This window comes from Helicoverpa armigera, chromosome 15 (assembly GCF_030705265.1).
Source record: "Helicoverpa armigera isolate CAAS_96S chromosome 15, ASM3070526v1, whole genome shotgun sequence".
Lineage (NCBI taxonomy): Eukaryota > Metazoa > Arthropoda > Insecta > Lepidoptera > Noctuidae > Helicoverpa > Helicoverpa armigera.
This window is the reverse complement of record NC_087134.1, coordinates 1,487,203-1,507,714: the sequence shown is the minus strand read 5'-3', so window position 1 is coordinate 1,507,714 and position 20,512 is coordinate 1,487,203. Positions and strand designations below refer to the sequence as shown.

Here is a 20,512-nt window from a genome sequence, read left to right as displayed (position 1 = left end):
AATTCTTAATTGGACCACTTTTACTTTCCATAGGCGGAAACCAATATTATAATGCTTAATCAAGGTATACGCGTAACTAAGTAATAAAATTGATTAAAGATAATAAAATAGATAGGTACCTACCGGCTTAATTTACATAAGTAAAGGAAGGCAGATCTCTATCGACTGTCTATATACCTACTTACCATGGATATGCATTGCCATCCAGCGTGGCAATGCGGCCAGCCTTTTGGGCACGATCCCAGCTGACAGCGATGCGGATGAATATTTTGATACTTAGTTTGTAAACCTAGATATTAGAAACAATGTACAGTTGTTTGTTTTTCCCTAACATAATAAAATCAGTCCAGCAGTTTTGGAATCTATAGCCTACTTACCTACATACCTATTAGTTAGGTAAGTCTAATAAACCTCTGAAATCGCTATTTCGAGGAAGGTAAGAAAGCCTAAAAAAGCCTCAAGTGTTAAGTTAAAAATATAGCTAGACTAGGTAGGCACTTAGAAAATAAGTAGGTACTTAATTATATTACAAAAATGAACTATGAAAAGATTCTATATATAAACTCTGTTTTTAAGTATCAAAATCACTCGCGGATCAGTCTCCGTTAACACATTGTCAGACAAACAATTACTACTTACTGACACAAACCACCATGAAATCGATTCTATGCACTACACTTATGGTGTATAGAACCTATGCTATGGGAGTCGGACAGCCATAGCGATACACAATGGGTTTTGTTTGTTATTGTTTACTTAACAAGTGTCTACTTACCTACAATACCTGACGATAAGAGGGAAAACTTTCTTCGTATCAACGCATTAGGTAGGCGTTAGGGGTAAAAATAAAGAAACAGTGGTAAAAACAATTAATATTATGTATTAATTTTAGGATTAATATTTTCTCAAGCAACAAATTATTTTTCGTACCGTACATTCACGAACTATTCGCTGTCGAAGTAAAACTTGCCAGTACAAAAAAATACAATCATTTCGATTAAGTACTCGATTACAAGTCGATTAACATTACATTTATCTTGTTTCAGGTCACAGCCCTGGCTGTGCTCAGCATAGCAGCAGCCAAGTCAACCAATTCAACGGCAAAAACGAAACCGAAACGACAATTAGAGAGCATACGAACGCACGAAAACTTGCAATATTCTCTTATACTTCCACACTCAAGAGTTCAGCATTACAGAGCACTAAACAACAACAGACGTGTTTCTCATGGCCCAACTAAAGGAAAGCTGCCACCTTACGCAGTGCAGATGGAGCCAGTTGTACAGTACTCTCAAAAAGATCCCCTGTATGACCCCAACCAAGATAATGCAGAAGAAACTGTTGTAAACAAAAACGAGATCTATGCCCAATCGAAAATCTTGAACGTGGATGAACATTCCGGTGAAAGTTATGGACCTCCGTACGGGACTTTGCCAACTGCTCCTCTGTACAGTCAGCATCCTCATTATTACGAAGAACCTGAACCAATTATTGAAATCATCATCAAGGAGTCCAATGAAACGCTGCCAGCACCCCCTCCTCCACCAGTTCAAAAGAAGAAGAAAGAGCCAGTGCATGTCTTCTATGTAAAATACAGTAAAGACCCTCACTCCAAGGATAAAGTAATCTATGAGAAACCTATCCCCGCTATCACGCCGCCGACTAACGAAGAAGACGAACATCATGAAGATGAATATGTGACAGTGACTCCCGAACCTTACGTACCTCCCAGGACTACCACCTTGAGAGCCATTATCAAACCAGAATCTGAAGTATATCACAGTGACAGCAGCGTTAAAGTTACTTTTGGCAACGAAGGTCGTCATTACAGTGACAGAAGAGAAGGAAATAGCCACACAGAACATCACGAAGAAACTGCCCCAAAGCCCGCCATTGCATTCCCCAATTCCCCGCCCCAACCTACTCCACAAAGTCACCACAGTCATCAAATTCACCAGACTCATCCCCAATTAGAACGATCGGCGTCTCCAAAACCACAGTTCGCAGAATCTAGCACCAGGCCACCCTTCATTCAACATCAGCATCAACACCAGCAGCAATCTCAGTTCTTCAGATCTGGTCCTCCGCAAGCTCAAAGCCGAATCCAATTCCAACCTCATCAAATTCCTAATGAGCAACAGCTGCCCAGACAGGGACCTTCTGTATCTCCTTTCAGACCTCAGCAGCAGCCTCAAACTCCTAGGATTCCTTTCGGACCCACTCCTACCTTCAATGCAGCATTCTCCAACGGTCCTATTGGCCCCGTCACACATTTTGGTAGCCCGACTGTTGCTAGCCCAGTTACAGCTTTCCCTACCCCATCGTTCCCCAGAGCTAACAATGGTCCCAGTTTCCATTCACGTGTTAACAGCCCACCTAACTTTGCCTCTCGGCCACCGTTCAATGGGCCTCCAAGAACAAGCTTCCATTCTGGACCACAGAGGCCTTTCCCATCCCAGTCTAAGCCTGCCTACTTCGATGATCCTAAATATTTGCAAGAGAATTATCACACCATAACCACGGAGCAAGTTGATCAACCAAAACAGCAACAGTTGCCTAGCAGGCCACTTCAGTCTTTCGGTTCTCTAACACACCCTAGTCCCAGCCCAAGCCCAGCTTTCCAAGAACATCGCCGCCCTCCTATTGTTCCTCTTAATCAACAACTGCCCCAGCAGAGACCAGCTCAACAGTTCCTTGATTCAACCCATAACAAACCATCCATCAGTATCAATCCTAGCGCTTCTCCCTTCTTTAATTTGAAACCTTCCCCGCCACTCATTGAGGACAATCGCCCACCTTTCCACCAACATCCTCAGCCCCAGCAACAGTTTAGCTTCCACCAAGGACCCCAGGGACTGCCTAGACCATCACCACAGATTCCATTCCAACAACAACATTCATTCTCCGCTCCGATATCCGTTTCGCCTTCCCCTGCCCCTCAGAATCAATTTGTCCCATCACCTTCTGCTGCTCCATTGTACAATTTCCATCCTCAACCGTCACCAACACCTGATGTTTTCCACCAAGGCTCACCATCGGAAAGGCCACAGTTCCATCAAGGACCTTCGGAGAGACCTTTTAGCCAGCACGAACAAAACATTGGTGGCCTAATTCCAAATGGAGGAGAATTAGTTCCAGCTATATCAAAATATGAACAACACATTACAGTCAATGGACCTACAGCTCAACCATTCAGTGGTCTTGGAGAGTCTAACCCTAGTCAACCACAACCATCGCCTAGTCAACAACAACAATATCATCAACAGCAACAAAACCAACAACAACAGCGACAGCAAGAACATCAACAGCGTCAACATGACCAACAGCAAAGACACCAACAAGAACAACAACAGCGCCATCAACAGGAACACCAGCAGCGACAGCAACAAGAACACCAGCAGCGTCAACAACAAGAACAGCAGCAGCGTCAACAACAAGAACAGCAGCAACGTCATCAACAAGAACAACAACATCGTCAACAGCAACAGCTACAGTTGCAACAACAGCAACAACAATTAGATGCTGAACAAGAACAAGTTAGGTTACAGCTAGCGCATAATGTACAAAAGCAACAAGAAGAAATCCAACGCCTACAAGCCCAGTTATTACACTCACAACATCAACAGCAGCAGCACCAACAACAACAACAACAGCAGCAACAACAATACCAAAACTCTTACCAGCAACAAGTACAGGCTACATCCCCAAGGTCACAATACATCCAGGAAAGGTCACGACCACATCCTACATTTGCCACCAGTACTGCATCTCCTCCTTACTATCAGTCGACCTCTAGGACTGTAGAAATTAAGCCAACAACGTCGAAATATGTATCTTCTACTCAGAACTCTGTATCTTCAACGCCGGAAACTAAGCACGAGGAAAAGAAGAAGAAACCCACTATCGAACTCCCCGACGAAGTGCCAGATGATCTTCGTCAACAGCTGTTGTCTTCGGGTATTTTAGATAATGCTGACATCAGTGTTCTGGATTACGATAAAGTAGGAGACACGTCTCTGGATCAGTTACCTCCAGATCAGTTGGCTAACTTCTTCAGTGCTGGTGGTGGACAGCAAATTGCCTCTAGTGAAAATAGACCCGTCTATGTCAAGCCTAACGGAGATTCTATTCAATCTAGAATTGACGAAGATATAGATGATGACCAGGAATTCGCTGCATCAGAAAATGTTCCCAGTTATGTGGCTCCTCCGTCAAAAGATCAAGCTGTTGAGATGAAAGTTGTTCATTTTAACCCTGAGACTCCTGAAGGACAGCAGTTAGCTAGTGAATACATCAAAGAAAACGCCACACAAGTTGATCCTGTAGCACTGAATGACAAAAGGTACAACAGATACTTGCCTTTGAAAGTTAGCGGCAATCAGTTCCCACTACCAGATGTCCTAAAAGGCAGGAAGGTTACCTCAGTCGTAGTCTTGGCTCCTGTCGAAACTGAAGCTTTAGGCTCCCATCCACGAGCTGAGCGAGCAGCAGAAGAAAATCTAAAGGGAATTAAATTTGTTGCTGGTGAGAGCTTACAAGAGCTATTAAAACGACCGACAAAGGACAACTTCCAAAAGTGGCTCGAGGTTGAGAAGAAAACTGCTACTGATTTACAATCGGTCGTCTTACTTGTGACTGGGTAAGATAATATACGTAGTTTGTTATTCTCAATTTGATAAATAATATTGTTTTAAAGAATGTGTCTGATTAATTTATTAAATATTTTTTATTTTCAGTGACGATGGAGCAACTGGTGAAAAGGAAATTTTCATGTACGACATTGCTTCTGGCAATGTAAACAAACTCGATGGTGAGCTATCAAACGCGTTCGTTGAAGCTGCAGAAAATAACTCTCTCAGTAAAGATATTGAGTCACTGGCCATTGAAGGAGAGGGTACCCCTGAAAATTTTGACAAGAAAAGCGAAGACGTAGCCGCGGAAGGTTCTGAAAATGTGCCATTATATGTAGACTTATCAGGCTTAAACTTAGATCAGGAAAATACAAACAAAGTGTCAATATCATCAGGTTACAGTCAAACGAAACGTGGCAGATCGTTTAGGAGACATTGATAATTCAAAATGCCAAATGGTGTCTGATCCTTGTAAATAGTCTAGTATTAGTATTACTAAATTAAAAATCAACGCGTTGTTGCGTATAGTCGTAATTGTTTTTTTTTTTACAAAAGTGATAATGGTTGTACAATATAAAATAACTGCCTATTACAATTTTGCTTTTATTTATCACCTTATACATAAGATCAATGATATTATATCATAATCATGCAAAGTACTTTAAATGTATAGTAAATGCAAAAATAAAGATTATCGTTCAGTAAATGACAAATATGACAATCTTGATTCAAATATTAAATAAATAATGAAACACTTATATTTCACTGGTTAATTATAGTTTAAAATAATAAGTATAATTTATTATTGCATTTAACTACAACATTCAACCAAAATATATTTTTTTAATGAAATAATCGATTCACAACGTTGTAATCGATTATACGCGAGCGAGTTATATTTATCACAGCTGGCAACATACGTTCGAGCGAACTGTCAAACATATGGATTATTTATGGTGGAAGGTTCATACCGCAGTGTAAAATTCACAGTCTTTATTTATTTTCATGTATTTTGCTATAATTTTTGAATTGTAATCATGATGGAGGGTTCTCTAAGTAAATGGACAAATGTGATGAAGGGTTGGCAGTACCGGTGGTTCGTGCTGGACGAGAATGCTGGCCTGCTTTCTTATTACACGGTAAGTGACGTTTCATACTAACCGTATTACGAATTATGTCGTATTAAATGTGATTTGTACAAGGATTTTTGATACATAAATTAACTTAATTTGTGAATACTTGCAAAAATAGACTTGTCCACCGCTTTACATGAGAAAATTTAATTCATGATTAAGTAACCTTACGAGACAATACACCCAGCTAAAATAGCTTTTTATAAATAAAATACTCATAAAATTGGACTCGGCTCAATACCGCGGCCTATAAAATCCACTTGTAATAAACAGAACAATTTATTACAAGACAAAAATAATTAATTTTAAAGTGAAAACTCTTTGATGTCAGTGTCAAGGTTGGTATTTGTTGTTTATGTGTACCATAGATGCCAAGGTGAGGCAAAGGCCTCGGCTGTATGGCGAATTCAACGACTTTTTGATGATTAACAGTACAAAAGAGTTTTCAATACTTACACACGCACCTATGGGCCCTACAAAAGTATGAAGTATTAACTATGCAAAGTTAATGATCAAAATAGCTGGTATTAATAAGTTTTCGCTTTACTTTCACTTTATTATTTTATGAAATCAACAAAACCTTTAGTTGTTACAATATTGTTCTCATCAGTTTGTATATTAAAATTCCAAGTCAATAACTTCTTTATTGTGATTCATATAACAACTGATAGGCATGTATTTGATAAGGCATATTATACACAGTAAATATGATATGAGATATTTTAATCTAGCTGTAATAAAGGAAGCTTTGTTGTGATTAAAATGTATATTTTATAAAAAAAATGTTTCCGCTAATATTTTCACCCGTGTTCCATGGCGACTACCATAGTAAAAAGTAGCCTATAGCCTTCATCAAATCAAATGGGCTATCTAACACTAAACAAATCTTTCGAAACAGACCAGTGCTACTTAGATTGGCTCATTCAAACAAACTATTCAGCTTTATAAGAATTATTTTGGCTATACCTGGTAATTCCCAACACATATTCAAAAGATGGGACTTGAATGATATTTTTATTTTGCAAGATCATCATGTTTGTTTGGAATATCAATCACTTATCGATGACAAAGCATGAATGAAATATCTATGACACTACTTTCAAAATGTTCTACCTAACAGTCATTATTTACTTAGTAATAGAAAATGTGTCACATCAAATCTTCTCTATACATCCTTAAATATTTTTTCCGAAACCATTCTTATTAGCTTTCTTATCTGTTAAATAGCTTTTTTTAAAGAAGTTGTAAAACATGTAGTATACAAATATGACGTTTGGAAAGTATAGTATAGTGATGCCCAGCGGTGCGGGACAACTCGGCAGGAACACTTGTGCTGAGTATATTATCATGATTGTAAACTGGATCTGTAAAGAGAAAATATATAGTTGATTTTATTATTATACTACATATATTTTATTGCTTTCTTACTATTTAGTTGTAGGCCAGTAAGGTACAATTAAAAAACTAAATTAATTTGGCTCATCATATTAAAATATATCAACCTGGCTCAGGTTGATATAAATTTAACTTCTCTAAGTCTTTTCCGAATATAGTTCTTTCAAGTTTGAATCATCATGGCATCCTAAATAATTAACATATCTATTTAGTATTTGAAACAATAATATAAGGTCCTAGTATTGTGTATAAAAGAGTAGCCGCTAGGTTCATGTTTCACGAGGTATTTATGTCCCTTCATGAAGTTAATTAATTACTATGAAACTAATTGCCGTAATCACGCAATTTTGTTATTTTATCAGAAATAAACAACCTTGACATACAATAAGCTGTAAGTTTATAGGGCACATTAGGCTTGTTCAAATAACAATGGTTGTAACAAACCATCAGTGTAATCAAGGTTTAGCTCTCCAATTATTGTAGGCAGGTATAGACACTAGCAGGTCAACCTATCCGAATCTGTCAACTTTTACCAATCGAACATTAACCTTCCACTATTGTGATAAGGTTGAAAATCCATTGAAGAAATGTGACAGCTTGAGGTAGGTTGATGCGCATAAAATCCTCACATTCAGCTAAACTATTTCAGAGGAATTGATAGCAACATGCAAATGAGCTGGACTGCCCTTGTCCCTGTTCTATGAGAAGAAATAATTAATTTAACAGGAAAATTGTAAGAAGAATGTTGTAGTAAGAACCATTCTGTTATAATATTATTTTACAAAAGAAAGATGTTTGTCTTTACTCTCATGGCTCAAACATTACACATTGATCTCATTGTTTTGGGATTAAGACCTGTTATAGAAAAGCAGGATATACAGGGTTATTGGTAAATCACTAACAACCTTGTAGGACTGTATTACTAAAGTCATAAACTACAACTTTTGTTCTATGACTATTTATAAAACATAATACATTTGCCAAAAACAAACCTACAAGATTTCATTGGTCTATCTAACACATTTCAACTCTATTTTGCTATAGTGATAAGCACGCCCCTACCATTTCTTCACCATCAAAAGGCCCGATCGAGACCAGTCGAGCGATTAGTCGACCTTAGAGTGTGCGGACGAGTCGAGATTATCACACATTACAATAAATTCGTTTGGTGAAGGGTTTGCATTTTTAGAATGAATGCAAGATCTTTGTCTACCCTACGCCTGCCGCGCACTATTCTCGTACCTAGTCATACTTTTGAATTGGTAACTCGCTACGCTACGATTTCCCGCCTTTTTGAAAAAAAAAAATAAGAAAACAAAATATCGTCTTCTTCACGTACTGTGTGCCTCGGTGGACGATCACTATCCCTGATGGCATGCCGGAATTGCCCGTAATCTCGTAACCGGTGTGTGGCGGCTAGCATTGTTACTCAGCTAGGTGTAGGGATGTTTGGGAATCGTATGGCGTATTGGCGACAGGCTTCCGAAACATTGCCATCACACCTAGCCAGCGTTCGCGCCATTTCCGTGTACTCGACATTTGAATATCGATACGCCATACTGTAAAGATAATTACGTTCGCATCACCGAATTTCCCTACAAGGACACGTATGATGCGACGCGGGCGCATAAAAACGACTGACGGCCGCTCGTAAATAGGTCAAACGCTCCCCGCCCGAGCCCCGCTCACTGCTCCCCTCCGCTGTCTTTTGTACTACTGTTTACTGTGCTTCGCATAAACTTCGTAACTTTTAGAGCGTACACTTGAAATATTTTAATTTTTGTGTGAAAATTTTGATGAACTAAAATCTGAGAATTATGAAAAGTCATAGAACAAAAGTTTTAGTTTATGATATTAGTAATATAGTCCTGAGAGGTTGTTAGTGTTTTACCTATAACCCTGTATAATAATAGCCCATAACTAAATTAATCAACTTTTCTTCTTAAGTAGCAATCAAAACAACCACTAGACGTCACTAGAACACGGAAAGCGATTAAAAGCTTTCGATAAAGTCAGGTGTCAAAGTGTGCCGGTTTGACCTTGCTATTTGTGCAAACGATTCGCTAGGAAATTGGGTTGCCGTCATCCCAATGGACGCATCTGTATGAATTTTAAAAGTAATATTATACGAAAAAGGGAAAGGAAAACTTATTTTTTATTATTCGTGCCTTGGGAACAGTATGGCTATGTATGTAGGTAAAATAGTTTTTATTTTATTTTTTTATTTAAATCAGGCATCTAAGGCCTATAGAAATATTGCTGTTCACAGTCACCATTCCTTATATTAATCATACATACATTCAATATGAGTGACAAACAGACATACAAGAGCAGACAAACAAACACTTATCACTCACAATCGATACTTCTGCTAATGATAAATTATAAAGAGAAAAAACATTGTTTGATTGTACCCTAAATGCTCCGAAACCACTGATGTAATTTTAAAACTTATTGGCTGTCGGAAAGCTACACTATTCTCGAGTAACAGGCTATACCTATTTTATTCTGTTACGGAAAGTATCCACAGTGACGCGGGTGAAACCACGGGATAACAGCTAGTATATACTATTCGTATATGTAAGGGTTCGTTATACTTGCCATCTGCATAATAGTGAGCCATTTCTTATACTTGATAAGGGTAGCCTTCAACTTAGGGCTCCCCTCTGAAGATAGCAGATAGTAGCTGTACATGATCACGTGTACCGAGTTGTTTATCATCGGAGAAAATGATGTTATTCCACCTGCAAACCAAAATATTATTAATGAGACTATTTTACTATTCAACAAAATATACATTTTTGATGATGATGATAAGCTACATTCTGGTTCAGGATGGTGTCATGTTTCCATCTAATTTGAAAATATTGATTGTAATGTAGATAGGACTTTGGCTAACATACCTACATAACTAGGAGAATCTAAGACTAATCAGAGAAAAACCAAACGTCCTCTATCACAAACAAGTGCATGAATTTAATTAACAAGCAAGATCATCTGCAATTCTTATTTGCCCAATAATTAAATGTTGTGACAATGTAAACCTGTAAAACTTACAATATACAATAATAAAAACACCAGCGATAAACATTTTGGCCTTGCGAATAAATTATGCTAAACAGAAAACGATACAGACAGATTTGAGACTGATATTGAATTATAATCTTAGAAAGACGTAGATTTACCGACAGCAGACGAAATATGATAGAGAAATCGGGATTATGAATTATACAACCTCAAGGAGAATGAAAACCTTTTTAGTAAGTACGGGGATGATTCGCATTTTAGACTAAAACCTTCGTGCAATACAAAAGTCCGATTCGCGTTCCGTATCTACCAGATGCTCAAATGTTCTGTCTGTCGGAAGGCGGAGCACCTTCATAGTGAAAGTAAATTGATTGATTGAAGCATCTTCCGAATGTTTCCCACGATAACTGTTAAATGTCAAACCGCAGCGGTGAGTGGAGTTGCAGAGAATAAGGAAAAAATATGATACTTGACCCAAAAAGCATCATATGTGATGTCCTTGTTGTGTGTAATTGTGATTTGGTGACTGAAACTTAATTCCCAGAAGAGTGGATAGAGCGATCATCTAATTTCTCATCATCATCATCATCTCAGCCATAGGACGTCCACTGCTGAACACAGGCCTCCCCCTTAGATCTCCACAGATACCGGCAGGAAGCGGAATCTAATTTCTATTCATATAAAAATATCAAGTTAATCAATACTGGCCTTAATACAAGAATAGAACACCCCTTTTGGAGACAAGGACCAAAATTGCCATTGTGCGCCTAACTCTACAGAGTTATCATCATCATCAATCGTTTACATTTCCAATCTTCAACGTTACCTTTTTATAAGAACCGTGGTCCAAAATCTCGCCTGACCCTACGTTACCGCTTGGTTTACTTTTAGGGGTAACAAAAACGAAATTCTTGTATACCTTACCGTGCCTTTAGTCATATTTGTAATGCTTCAGTGGGCCTAGGCGTAATTTAATTATATTTATGAAAAAAAAAAAACAGGTTTCTCTGTGTACAACGCTGGACTTAATGGTAAACCTAAATAAATCGTAACAGGACTTATAAACCTTCACTGTGTTGCAACAACTGAAGTGAGATCTCATTCTTCATCATTTTATAATGACCTGTCTGTCTAGGTTAAAAGCCAGCAACAGCTGTGAAACCTCAATGTGGAGCACATTTCAAGGCTATCCTCTGCCCCTGACATGTCTTTACGTAGCCATTAGGGTTGGCAAGTGGCATGTTTGCCTATGTTTGTCGCCACTCCTTTGTATTCCTCTTTGTTTGTTCCATCATACATGTCTCCACACCCAGTGGCAATTCCAAATCTGGATAGTAAAACACTTCAAAATGACGAAGTTTATTTCTCTTTGTCCCGTATTGACATTCTAAATATAAACGTCGCATTTCCTTATCTTTCGACTTGGTTACGTCAATGTTATCATACATTTCTATTTACTCTCACCGATGTAATCATTACGTATTTAGACAAGTGCGAAATTCGTTCCATCTGCAATATATGCGGTGATTATCGACTTGTTTATTTTTAATTAGAGGACCTTGCGGTTAGAAAAGCTGGCGTTTGACATGCTAGCTCTGCAAATTAAATGTTATGAGAGCCAGTCGACAAACACGAAGAGTATCCAAAGCACACATTATACGGTGTTATACAATAACATTTAATATGATATCACCGTCTGAAAGGTCTCACGCGAATGTTGGGTCATACGGAATAGAACTTTCTCTCCTAGCAAATAAGGTTTGGTTTTGGTGTTTGTGTTAATGTCCAGCCCATCACTTTCACTCGTTGGCCATCGCTATCTTCGCAATGCTTGTCCAGCGATAAACTACTAGACATTGTTTAGGGTCAGTTTTATCAGCGAATGTATGGCCGGAGATAATATCGAGATGTAATCAAGCATTATGGAACTGGTGAATCGGAGCGCGTTCCTTGATGGAAAGTTCGTATTTGGAAGAGGGAAATGTGATTGATCTTTTTACGTCAATTAAGTTGTTGGAGGCATTTCCATTTAGTTATCATACCTATCTTTCATTCAGGTTAATACAAAAGTTTACCTTAGGCATCGTTCAGACCAAACGTATTGTCGGCCGCTGACTGTGAGCGCGCGTTACGCAGTTTATTGCTTTTCCATATATATTGAAATTGTCGTTCACACCGAACCGACTATACGCTGTTACGTCGTCTGTTGTAGCTGACTCTCAGTGGCCGATTATTTTACTACGCGACTATGCACGGCGGACGCGGATTGGCTACGCGGACGCAGTTGCCGAATAGCGCCGCTCCGCCGCGTACGCACCGCCGCGCCTCGGTACAGCACGTCGATAATTAGTGTCCCTTTTATATAAACTTAAACGTATTAAAGATAGTAACTCATCGAATGTTTTATATAGAAGTAAAGTCTATATTCGAAATATAAAGTATGAAATTGACCAAGAAAACATCTCTTCAAATTTAAGGGATGTAGGTACCCACAATCTCTTCTTTTTATTATTTTCGTCTTCCTCTAGAGCTTCGCAAATGGCAACTTTCTGAATGCGCATCATTTAATTGAAATATCAGTAAAACGTCTGATTAGTAGATTAGTAAATAGTCAGCCGCTCAGCGTACGCATCTAGTGTGAACCTACAAGAGCCTATTCTTTTGTTCACACATGTAGCGCATCGTACGCTATAGCCTATTGTCGGCTTGGTGAGTACGTGTACTGCAGATTGAGTCGACGTTCACACTGGGGCAGACAGTGGGTATACTCACAGTCAGCGGCGGACAATACGTTTGGTGTGAACAATCCCTTAAAGTAAAAGGTTCCTATTTGATTGAAAGGTAAATAGTAACTTAACTATAAATAACAATCAACATATCGAGGGTTCCCGGGCTAATTGGTTTAAGCGACATTTTGGGTGATATTGAGTTATATATATGTCACCGTAAGATTACAAACATCGTTAGATTACAATCTATCTCGAGAGATTGTAAACTGTCGAATTATTGTGAACCGTAACATCTGATTGCAATTTAACGCATTATTTTTCGCTATATTATAATCTATCGATGAGAAATTGTCAAATTGTCAACTGTCCGAAAGCTCTCCCTGATTGGTCAGTCTTTTTGTAAGATCGACCAATAATCCGTTCTGTTCCCATGGAGTTCCCGTAGAGTTAGGAATGAAATAGAGGTGTCAGTATAAATGCTTTGCAAAAATTCTTCAAGTATTTATTATTTAGTACGAGTATGTAATTAATATTCCTGACATATGGAGAGAACAAATTGTAACGAAATATTTATTCTTCAAACACAAATTGAAATTGGAAACATATTGATTTCTGACACTTACGCGAATATTAGACATTTAAATAAAACTACTTTTACGGATTTTATCGCGGTTATATTATATTATATTATTTAATCCCGACGTTTAAAACCGACCGCGATAAAATCCGTAAAAGTAGTTTTATTTAAATGAAATTGGAAAATTATAAGAAACTTTTATAAAAAAAAAAAACAAAACAATTAGGTAGTTTGTCTTCAAACACAAATTCATTCCTAACTCTACGGGAACTCCATGGCAACAGAACGGCTGGTCGTGATTGGTCGATCTTACAAAAAGACTGACCAATCAGGGAGAGCTTTCGGACAGTTGACAATTTGACAATTTCTCATCGATAGATTATAATATAGCGAAAAATAATGCGTTAAATTGTAATCAGATGTTACGGTTCACAATAATTCGACAGTTTACAATCTCTCGAGATAGATTGTAATCTAACGATGTTTGTAATCTTACGGTGACATATATATTTGGAATCAGCGAATTTTTCTCCGTCGAATGGTGCCGGTTTCATTAAAATCGGAGCACTTTTTTGGCGCTTGAAACAATTCTATTTTCGTGGTGATTCCAAAATGGCAGTGTATTAAACAACGTGGATTTTGCATTTTTTGTTAAATTATGCACTTGAACCATAACATCATAATAATAACCGAGACATAAACCAGTCACCCTAACTCTCATAAATAAGTCAATGTGAGTTAGAGCGTTTTTCCTGTATCTACTTTTTTATTAAGAAGTAACTTGAATCATTTTGCCTTCCCACTAATCACACGGTGTGATGTCACTTAAACCAATAGTCCGTGACCCAAATAAGACAGGTTTGTCGCTTAAACGCTTTTGGCTGCATCTATTTTGAACGCAGGGTGCTACTTAAAGCAAATAGTCGTTTTCGTTCAGATGTTTTGTTTGGTCGTTAAACCATTTAGTCCTACTTTTTTTTTAAATGTGTGTCGTTTAATACTGATGATAAAATTAATGATGAATAATGAAACATTTTGCCAGTATTCATAAAAATACGAGTCGGTCTTTCAATCACAAAATTTTAATATGGTACATTTCAACCATGTCATATGATACCATATTCATTTCATCGACCGGGTGTCAAAAATCGTGATTTTTCAACTGGACTATCGTGCGCGGGCGCTTCAGTCTCACTCAAGAGTGCGCCGAGGACAAAACAAGAACAAAATAGTCCTCGCAGCAATACATAATGCTTTGTTGAAATCGACCAATTTACTTACAATTCAAATGAATTACCTTCTCCCTGGCCACACGGAAATGTCGGTAGATAGCATACACTCTACAATCGAACAATCCGTAAGAAATATTACTGTCTGGGCTCCTTCGCAATGGGCTACAATAAGTGAGCTAGCAAGAAAGGAACCAGCACCTTATATTGTTGAAAATCTGACTCACGAGGATTTTTTAGATTTTGATGAGCTGTCTGACAAATATTTTAAGGGCAACCTTGTTGGTAAAATTAGTAAAATCCGTATAGCAACATTTAAGAAATCTCACCCAAACCAGATGAAAGTTAAATTATCCATGAAAGATGATGCACCAGAAGAGAGCATACAAATCATTGCGAGACCTAGATCTATTAATAGTAGATATAATTCAAGTTTACCGATTACCAAAGCCAAATACATGGACTTGAAGAAATTGTGTGACACTGGGGTTATACCCAAAATATTCCATAAGGAATATTTAAATCTACAACATAGCAATACTACCAAAGAATGTTTAATAGACACAGACATAGAGGATGTCGATGAAAATGACAACTAAGTACCTGCATTATTTTTCATTACACTTGATTATTGTTTTCAGCAGCAGCTGTGTTTTATGAATACGAGAAGTTTCTTTGTTGATTTTATATTTTTTTTTATTTTAAAATTTTATTGTTATCATGTTACTACAAGTTTATTATTTTTAATTATACTTTAACTCAGTAAAGTTTTAGGATAACTAATGAATAAGGTCATAAACAATTTTATTATAATCGACGTTCCCACATTGAGACTGATTTTACTTAATTATAATACAAAGTACTAAAATTTAACTGATTTTGTTGATTAAGACTAAAAAGTTAATAAATATTATTTGATGTTCCTATTGAGACTGGTCTATAATGATTATAAATCTAAATAAATACTTTGATTGATATTGTGTTGTTTTTATTTATTTATTTATTCGATGTAAGCACCTTAGATTTTTGGCGATTGCGATATATCCAGGTTGTTTTATCAGCCATTGAAAGTCTTAGATGTAAATAAACATAAACATTAAACGTTACAATTTCAATGTCACATGTCACATAAGTAAATTAGCCTGTCAGTCATTTTGGTCTAAATTGGTAGTTGAGATAAATACCTTGGTTCTATTAATTTTGGGTTTCGTTACTTCATACTTTTTGGCTTACTCTGTAAATAGAATGCGTCGTCGCTTAATTTTTTTTCCCTGTAGCCAATTGTAGTTATGAAGTCACTTAAATCGTTTTTCCTGTTTCTAAAAAAGGGCGGATTGTTTTAAGCGACATTTATCTTTGCAATTAAAGGTCCGTTTTATTTGGTATTAGCATCAACAACTAGATATTTTTAATTAAAATTCAATACCGTTTACCCCATTAAAATAACTGCAGAAGTTTTTTTGTTATGAATTTTTTTTCGAAATTTCAAACTTTAAATGGCTCTCCTGTAAAGTTGCAAAAATGTCGCTTAAACCAATTAGCCCGGGAACCCTCGATATAATCTATCCAACTTTTTAATATTTGCAACTACGTGGTCTTCATTTTCATCTTTTTTACAAATCTTTACAAATCTACAGACCCAAACATATAATACATACGGGCACTACATCAAAGCATTGTGTACCTCAAAACAAAACGCCACATTCCCTTCAGAATTCGCAACAAGCAAAATATACCTCTGAAGGCTTGATATATGGCCAACCTTGTATATGGGTCACAGGGTTTCATCTTGACAAGAAAAAACGTGGCCATGCCTATGCATTACTCTTAGCATACAATTTTCTGAATCATTGGCTGGATTATGCGCTAGATTTTTTTTTTTTTAATAAAGGGAGTTTTTGATAAAACCTCTTTTAGTCTTACTTGGTTATGGTTTTGAACACAATTAAAACCTATTTGGGCTTTTAATTTTATTAGATTCATTTCAGACATGTATAGTTTTTGAATTGGTCTTTATCGAAATCGGGTTATAATCACATATACCAATTGAGCAAATAAATATGGTGACTGTACCTTGTTCTATGTATACGAAAAAATACCATTGCCTCGGACTGGGTCAATGTCAACCATAGCAAAAGAAGTTAGTATGTTTTCAATAGCTGTAGAATTCTATATGCCTTTGCTATTGCTATATGCCTACGACGATGATAGATCTAAAAGGGCAAAGCGACGTCAAGGCATGATGATCAATCGCTTAATATGGACATTATAGAAGGCACACATCAAAATGTGATTAATGAAACTATACTTAGCACTCAATTGACTGTCATTTTAGTTCACTAAGTAGCGACAAGAGTCAATCAAGTTGTCAGTATGTGTCAATTTCGATGTTAGTCATTGTTGTGTCGCGTTCAATTGTAGTTTCCGAACCGATCCATATTATATTATTTGTTAATAAGGTCCTACGGTATTTTAGGGCAGGAACCAGAGGTTTATTGGCGAAATAGTAGAAGCTATACTTTGCAATTACTCAGGTATGTTACGTAATAAAAAGTTGTTAACGTCTACAACAAATGAAGGAGAAACATAAAACAAAGTGCAAACATTAATTTGAACAGCCACAGTTACTGAACCTTTATTCGCAGACTTGAAAGGTAGGGTAACTTCTGATGCTACCTATAGGTAATTCAGATAATGAAACCTGGTAAAGAAGCTAAAATTATAAGTTCATTATTTAGAAATGGTAATGGAGGCCACTTCGTTCACAGAGAATAAATCACCCACGCTAATACACCAGTTCTTTTTTTGTCATAAGTCCTTAATTAAAAGGTCCAAATCTGCAGACACGGTCCATTTTAAAGAATGAATCCAACGTAGGCTAAGAAACAAAAGGAATACCTAATAACGCTTCTATATTTAGCAGTGGTGCAAACGAAAGCTCGAGGCTTTCATGTTTTTAAATAAAACCTCCCATGTTTTATTTACGGGCCGTCCGGAGAACATTCAAAATTCTGTACAAATAGCTAGAGGTTGGCGCCTTTAGGCATTTGATGTTGATCGATGTAAATTAATTGTGGCCATTGAGTATTTGAAAAGGGAATGCCAATAAGTAAGAGGAGACTTTTCCTCCCTATTTTCGCTAATATAGCTAAGTCTTGGATAATATGGTTAAGGGACTGCAAATGGGGTCAGCTTATGTATTTGCATCTTCGTTTTTTGGTCAGACGTTGGCTTAAGTATAGGATATATGTGAGTTGAGTAAAACAAACAACGGAGGAGGGGACTTAAAATGAACTAAGTTTTATGAAGCAATCATTTCAAATAAATTATTTAAATAAGACGAACAACTTCGTAGCTTCTCCTTGTGTATTTTTAATGAGTAAGAAGTCACAAAAATGTCTACAACATCACGTACTTATTTGAAATGTTCAATTTGTTTTCCAATTTTCTCTAAGCGAAGGCATTAAAGTCTTAAGTTTCCAAACAAACAGGAGGCACAATTTCGTAGTTTGGGCAAAGTTTGACGTTTAAGGATCTGTGCGGCGAGAACAGCAATTATGTAGGTAAAGTGGCAATACCTACAGGGCTCCAAATTCATGTTAACATTCAGTTAGGTTTCTGATTGGTCCTCCAAAAGTTTTTGGTCCTTTCGGATTAAGCGTTTAGTTTTGGGTAAAGGTTAAAATTTTGTATAATAACTTTTCGTTGTATCTAAGTTATTTTGTAGGTAAGCTATATAACTAATTAAAAAGTTCTTGAGGAAAATACAAAATCTGTTATAAATCTAGTCAGTTCGTAGTTTCATATACTATTACGAAATCAGTTTTTAATTTTAAGTACCACTATCCTCACACTAGCTGAAGGCTATTCTCAATTTAACCCTGCTTTGATCGTAAGATTAAATTCACTCTGCTGAACACGCTGATCATTTCACTCGGGTCTTCAAAAGGACCCTCGGAATGTATCCCAAAGCTTTTCACAGACGTAATTGAATAATAATGACCTGGTTATAAGGTCCAACAAGGTAAAACCTCCAAAATTGTATAATTTACTTAATTGGATCCCAGTTCCTTGGAAACCCTCCTGGACTTGGTTTTGCAAGTCTCTGATTTACTTTGTTATAAAACAATACCAATTACGTCTTTTGAGTTAAGATGAAAGTCTTCCTTGAAATAATGGACACCAATTTTCTTGTAACTAGATCTGATTGTAGAAAATGTGCTAATAGCCTTATACGGATTTAGCGTTTATTAGCTTCATAACTTCGAAGCGATCAAATCGTTGATAGCCAATATTGTATCAGATAGTACATAAATCGTGTGTATTATGACTGACGCAACCCTGTAATGTCTGAATTTGTGTTTAACGTAGACATGAAGCAAAAACGTGGGGTGTTCTCTTTTATTGGTCGTAAATGTTGCGTTTTGTTTGAGGATTTTACTTGGAGAATCATCGTATTTGTGTCTTTACGAATGCAAGAGTGAAGTTGGTAGGCATTAGGCATAGGTATTCTTACTATTGAGTAGAACATGTAAGTTTGATGCAATATGCAATTGAAAACAGGCAAGTCCTCATTTTCTTTATAAAGAAAAATCACCGTATACAAAAATAAACAATACTGAAAATGATGGAAGATTTCTGGCATACGCAAAATTAAACGTTACGATTATATCACCAGGACGAAAAGTTTAATAAGCTGGATGATTGATGATGGAACTTCAATTTCGGACAGTTTCCCTTGGCTGTTAATCTTGTGGCGTTGATTGCTCTTGATTGATTAACATAAGCTGTCTGTTTGTATTATTGTTATTGTGTTATAAGTGGCTGCTGTATATTGCTCAAGTTATTTGGTAAGTTATGAGGCTTGCAATGTGAGGGACTTAGAAGGGTATTAGGGGAAAACCTGAGGATGCATTCCGGATATTCGTATTCGTAGAAACGTATTTTTCTTCAGTAAGAGATTCCGTATTTGCGTCGTTAAGACCAGTCACATTTTTCCAATTTCTGCCTTTACCTGCCCAATTATTATTTTTACACGCTTTTTATTAGCTTCACCTGTATGTTTGTATGTTTGTAGGTTTGTATGTTTGTATGTTTGTTTTTTGGTGTAAAAGCATACATTAAATCTCTGATTACTGGAAACTATGGTATATTCTTTATGACCCTGTGTTACTAACGCTTTCCTTCAACTAGAAACGCAATAGTAATCTTTGCCAATCTATCGGCGCAGTTTTTCTCATGGGGTAGTATACCCCCACTTTCATTATAAAAACAAACATGCCAACAGAGTTGACTCCGGTAACCTTTATTGATTGCAGTATTTATAGAACATTGGCTTAACTTCTTGTGCCTCGGTTGAAATTGGTACACAAGACCAGTTCGTTGTCAATCGGAACGTAAGATGTATTGCCCAAAACTTGGTTGCACTGAATTGTATTTCCCATCACTATTAACTATGTTTAATCATTAGTGCGCTGGCAGAGTAGTATTTGAAGTATTAATAACCCAAATCTAAAACTAAATACAAAGGTCCAAATACCAGAGGAACTTCACCTCTGCCTTAAGAAAGGAAAATCTTTTTCGGTAGTCCCAGAAATAAGGTCCTATTAATTGAGGAACACTCGTATTCAACAATTTGAGTGGATCATGTTACTGATTTGCTTGGTTTGTATGAACGTTATAATTTGCAACTGACAATTGGAGTTATCTGAATTTAACCGACACCTTTCCGAAAAGATATTTCTGAAAAACGACAGTCTATTTTTTAAATCACCTTGTAAATGGAAAAAAT

General features: G+C 36.8%; 3 protein-coding genes across 3 annotated transcripts in view; 2 read left to right on the top strand and 1 right to left on the bottom strand.

The window, feature by feature from the left end:
* The window catches only part of LOC110373971 (protein split ends), a 43,601-nt gene extending 38,357 nt beyond the window's left edge, over window positions 1-5,244 (top strand). The window contains exons 2-3 of the mRNA XM_021331477.3: window positions 1,047-4,639; window positions 4,737-5,244. Coding sequence (XP_021187152.3) covers window positions 1,047-4,639; window positions 4,737-5,070 — 3,927 coding nt within the window. The 3' untranslated portion in view covers window positions 5,071-5,244. The remainder of the gene's footprint in view (window positions 1-1,046; window positions 4,640-4,736) is intronic.
* Window positions 5,245-5,547: 303 nt separating this feature from the next.
* Window positions 5,548-20,512, top strand: part of LOC110373981 (oxysterol-binding protein-related protein 9) — an 84,559-nt gene continuing 69,594 nt past the window's right edge. The window contains exon 1 of the mRNA XM_064038099.1: window positions 5,548-5,770. Within this exon, the coding sequence (XP_063894169.1) occupies window positions 5,669-5,770 (102 nt within the window). The 5' untranslated portion in view covers window positions 5,548-5,668. The remainder of the gene's footprint in view (window positions 5,771-20,512) is intronic.
* LOC135117859 (very long chain fatty acid elongase 7) overlaps window positions 6,940-20,512 on the bottom strand; it is a 31,105-nt gene continuing 17,532 nt past the window's right edge. The window contains exons 4-5 of the mRNA XM_064038233.1: window positions 9,761-9,903; window positions 6,940-7,128 (exon numbers count right to left, since the gene is read on the bottom strand). Coding sequence (XP_063894303.1) covers window positions 6,940-7,128; window positions 9,761-9,903 — 332 coding nt within the window. The remainder of the gene's footprint in view (window positions 7,129-9,760; window positions 9,904-20,512) is intronic.